Genomic DNA, 3,428 nt, shown 5'->3' on the forward strand with positions numbered 1-3,428 from the left:
TATGTCTCTGTGTATATGTGTGTGTGTCTGTGTATATGTATGTGTGTCTCTCTCTGTGTGTGTGTGTGTGTGTCTGTGTGTCTCTGTGTGTGTCTGTGTGTCTGTATGTGCAGTGCTGATGATGGAACCCAGGGCTTGTGTCTGTCAGGCAAGCTCTGTTCGCCTGAGCCCCACCCCCAGCCCGATGGTTCCCTTTCTCTGTGAGGTGGAGGGCTCGCAGCTCACTCCCATCTGCAGCTGTCGTTTTTGGATCCAGGCCTTGAGACCATTTGGCTCCTCAAACTTTGGAAGACTTTACAGTGTCTCACCCAAATGCAAGCTTAAAGCACTTGTAAGGTTTCCAGGCAGGTTCTGCAGATGATCAGACAGGGAACCTGCTTTCTGGAGACAGGGAGGGGGAGGTCTAGACTTGCTGGCAGCCTGCGGTGCACAGACAGGCATGGAGGGAGGCCTAGGTCATCCAGATAGCCCAGATTCTGTGTGACCTCAGCCTGTCCATGTTTATGGTAATAATTCATTCCTGCTATGTTTGCGCAATTCCTTTAGTACTGGTAGATCCTTCCGGAAGCAATTGGAAGAGACATTTAAGAGAAGAGCATCTCTTCTGGAAGTTTCCTTTAGTGGTCTATTATAGCCCACCACAAAATGCCCAGAGGAAGTGATAGGAGGCCACCTGAATGTTCAGAGTAGAGGCGAGAGCAGAGTCAGGGCCAGCAGATAACGATGCTTGCTGCCAAGCGTGATGACCTGGCTCCAATCCTGGAACCTACATTGTAGAAGGAAGAGAAGCTACTCCTCCAAGTTTTCCTCTGACCTCCATATGCATGGTCTGACACACGCGTGCACGCGCACGTGTACACACACACACACAAATAAATAAATAAAATAAAAACTTTTTAAAAGAAAGAAAAGCCACTGAAGTACAGAGGTGAGCACAAGTGGATTTTCTCAATCTACCGCCATTAAATCAGGCTGCCTCCCAGACTTGAGAGCAGACGGGGGAATTTGGTGACTAAGGCTGAGGCCAAGTCAGGCAAGGATGAAGACAGATGAGAGACAGGCACTTTCCTACACGAGCCTCTTCTGTCAGTGTCCCGGACTGGATGTGCTGAGCAATTGCCCTGGCCAGCAGCAAGCTCTGGTGCCCAACGTGCTCATCGTGTTCCTCCCTTCCCTAACAGGAAGAGCCAGTGATCTACAGTCACCTCATAGGTCTCCACATAAAAATGGAGAAGCATGGCTCCTGGCTGGCCTTCCTCAGGAAACAGACACAAACCGCATGCTGTGGGCCTGGTGTCTTCCCTTTTCTTATTGACTTACTTATTTTTGAGGTGTTGGAGATCTGTAGACATGCTAGGCAAGACTTGTATCTCTGAGCCACGCCCCCAGTCCCTCATTGGGGGATTCTGGGCAGGGGCTCTACCACTGAGCCACGCCCCCAGCCCCTCACTGGGGGATTCTAGGCAGGGACTCTACCACTGAGCCACGCCCCCAGCCCCTCATTGGGGGATTCTAGGCAGGGGCTTTACTGCCAAACCATATTCCAGTCTTCCTGCCTTTTAATCATTTTTGTTTCCTATCTTGGAGTCCTCTGTAAAACAAACAAACAAACAAACAAACAAAAAACCAAAACAGCCAGGCAGTGGTGTCGCACGCCTTTAATCCCAGCACTTGGGAGGCAGAGGCAGGCGGATTTCTGAGTTCGAGGCTAGCCTGGTCTACAGAGTGAGTTCCAGGATAGCCAGGGCTGCATAGAGAAACCCTGTCTCGGAAAAACCAAAACCAAAACCAAACAAACAAAAAAACCAAAAGCCAGTAGAATCCCGGGGTGGGGGTGGGGTGGCTCAATGGTATGCCTATTCCACCACCCTACTATACCCAACTGATGGCCATGGTGGGATGCATCCCCGCTTGCCTGACCCAACCCCTGCTGTGCCCACAGGTGGCCATGGTGGAGGTGCAGCTGGACACAAAGTACCAGTACCCTCAGCCCCTGCTCATCGCCTTCAGCGCCTGCACCACGGTCCTGGTGGCCGTGCACCTGTTTGCCCTGCTCATCAGCACGTGCATCCTGCCCAACGTGGAAGCTGTGAGCAACATCCACAACCTCAACTCCATCAGCGAGTCACCGCACGAGCGCATGCACCCATACATCGAGCTAGCCTGGGGTTTCTCTACCGTTCTAGGCATCCTGCTTTTCCTGGCTGAGGTGGTACTGCTCTGCTGGATCAAGTTCCTCCCGGTGGATGCCAAGGATCAGTCAGTCTCCGATAGCCACACGGGCTGGCAGGCCGCTCTGGTGTCCACCATCATCATGGTACCTGTGGGTCTCATCTTCGTGGTCTTCACTATCCACTTCTACCGTTCTCTGGTGCGGCATAAGACAGAGCGCCACAACCGTGAGATCGAGGAACTGCACAAGCTCAAGGTGCAGCTGGATGGGCACGAGAGAAGCCTGCAGGTGGTGTGAGCGAGGCCTTTGCGATGTGATACCAGCCTGCACGGGAGAGCAACCCTCAGGCCACCACACAGCCGGTAGGTGTAGCCAAGGGGGCTGCCAGACAAACCCGGGCTGTATGAGATCCACCATGCATCCCAAGAGCCTCAGTGGGATTGCTAAACAGACTGCCCAGATGCTGCTCCAATAATTCCATCCTCCTGTCCTCGCATGAATAAGGGTCTAAAAGGAGTGAGAAAGCATCGGTTTCATCATGGAAGCCAGAGGAAGAAACATGACCACATGGCCCGGGGGACTTCCTGAGTCCAGTCAAGCATATCAGAAAGCACTGTAGATCTCAGATATCTGGACCTTGTGATTGGCAGGGTAGGATAGTGACTTCCCAAAGCCTGATGGGGGGCTGGGGCTCAGGTGGGAGAGTGCCTGCCTAGTGTGCAGGAAACACTGCATCAACCAGGTCATCCCAGGGTCATTGCAGTGAGAGGGAGGGGGAGGAAGGTAGACCAGGGGTTCAAAGTTGTTCTCTGCTACATGGTGAGTTTGAGGCTACACGAAACAGTCAGACGCATGCACATGCATGCATGAGAGCTTGCGCACACACACATGCACACACACACACACAAGAGCACAGACACCATGCACACACGCATGTGCACACAGACACACACAAAGAATAAACTACTTGAGAGTGCAGAGGTGGGCCCGGCGCTGGCATAGGGTAGCATGGCTTGTGATGAGAGACGGATGTGTTAGCCAATCTGTAGCTCATCTCGGTTCTTTCCTCCCAACTCTGGAGAGGGTCCCGCGTGTTCAGGATTCTGGGGCACACAGCAGCTCGACAAGGGTAACAGATGCTGTTATTGGATTCGGAGTTGTCTGATCCTGGTGTGGGAGGCCTGGCACAATTGATGACAAATGTCCTAGAGTCCACCACCATGGGCTGACTGAGATGGACAGACACACACACACA

At 52.8% G+C, this 3,428-nt stretch overlaps 1 protein-coding gene across 1 annotated transcript; it reads left to right on the top strand.

Moving 5' to 3' along the window:
- Positions 1-1,865: 1,865 nt before the first annotated feature.
- Positions 1,866-3,422, top strand: Orai2 (ORAI calcium release-activated calcium modulator 2). Its single transcript, XM_028766248.1, has one exon. The coding sequence runs from the start codon at positions 1,886-1,888 to the stop codon at positions 2,468-2,470; it is 585 nt and encodes a 194-aa protein (XP_028622081.1). The 5' UTR covers positions 1,866-1,885; the 3' UTR covers positions 2,471-3,422.
- Positions 3,423-3,428: the final 6 nt, after the last annotated feature.

Source organism: Grammomys surdaster, unplaced genomic scaffold (assembly GCF_004785775.1).
Source record: "Grammomys surdaster isolate TR1022 unplaced genomic scaffold, NIH_TR_1.0 166, whole genome shotgun sequence".
Lineage (NCBI taxonomy): Eukaryota > Metazoa > Chordata > Mammalia > Rodentia > Muridae > Grammomys > Grammomys surdaster.

What these genes read in the sequence shown, in the direction of transcription:
- Orai2 (XM_028766248.1), top strand. Translation starts at nt 1,886, where the DNA reads ATGGCCATGGTGGGATGCATCCCCGCTTGCCTGACCCAACCCCTGCTG.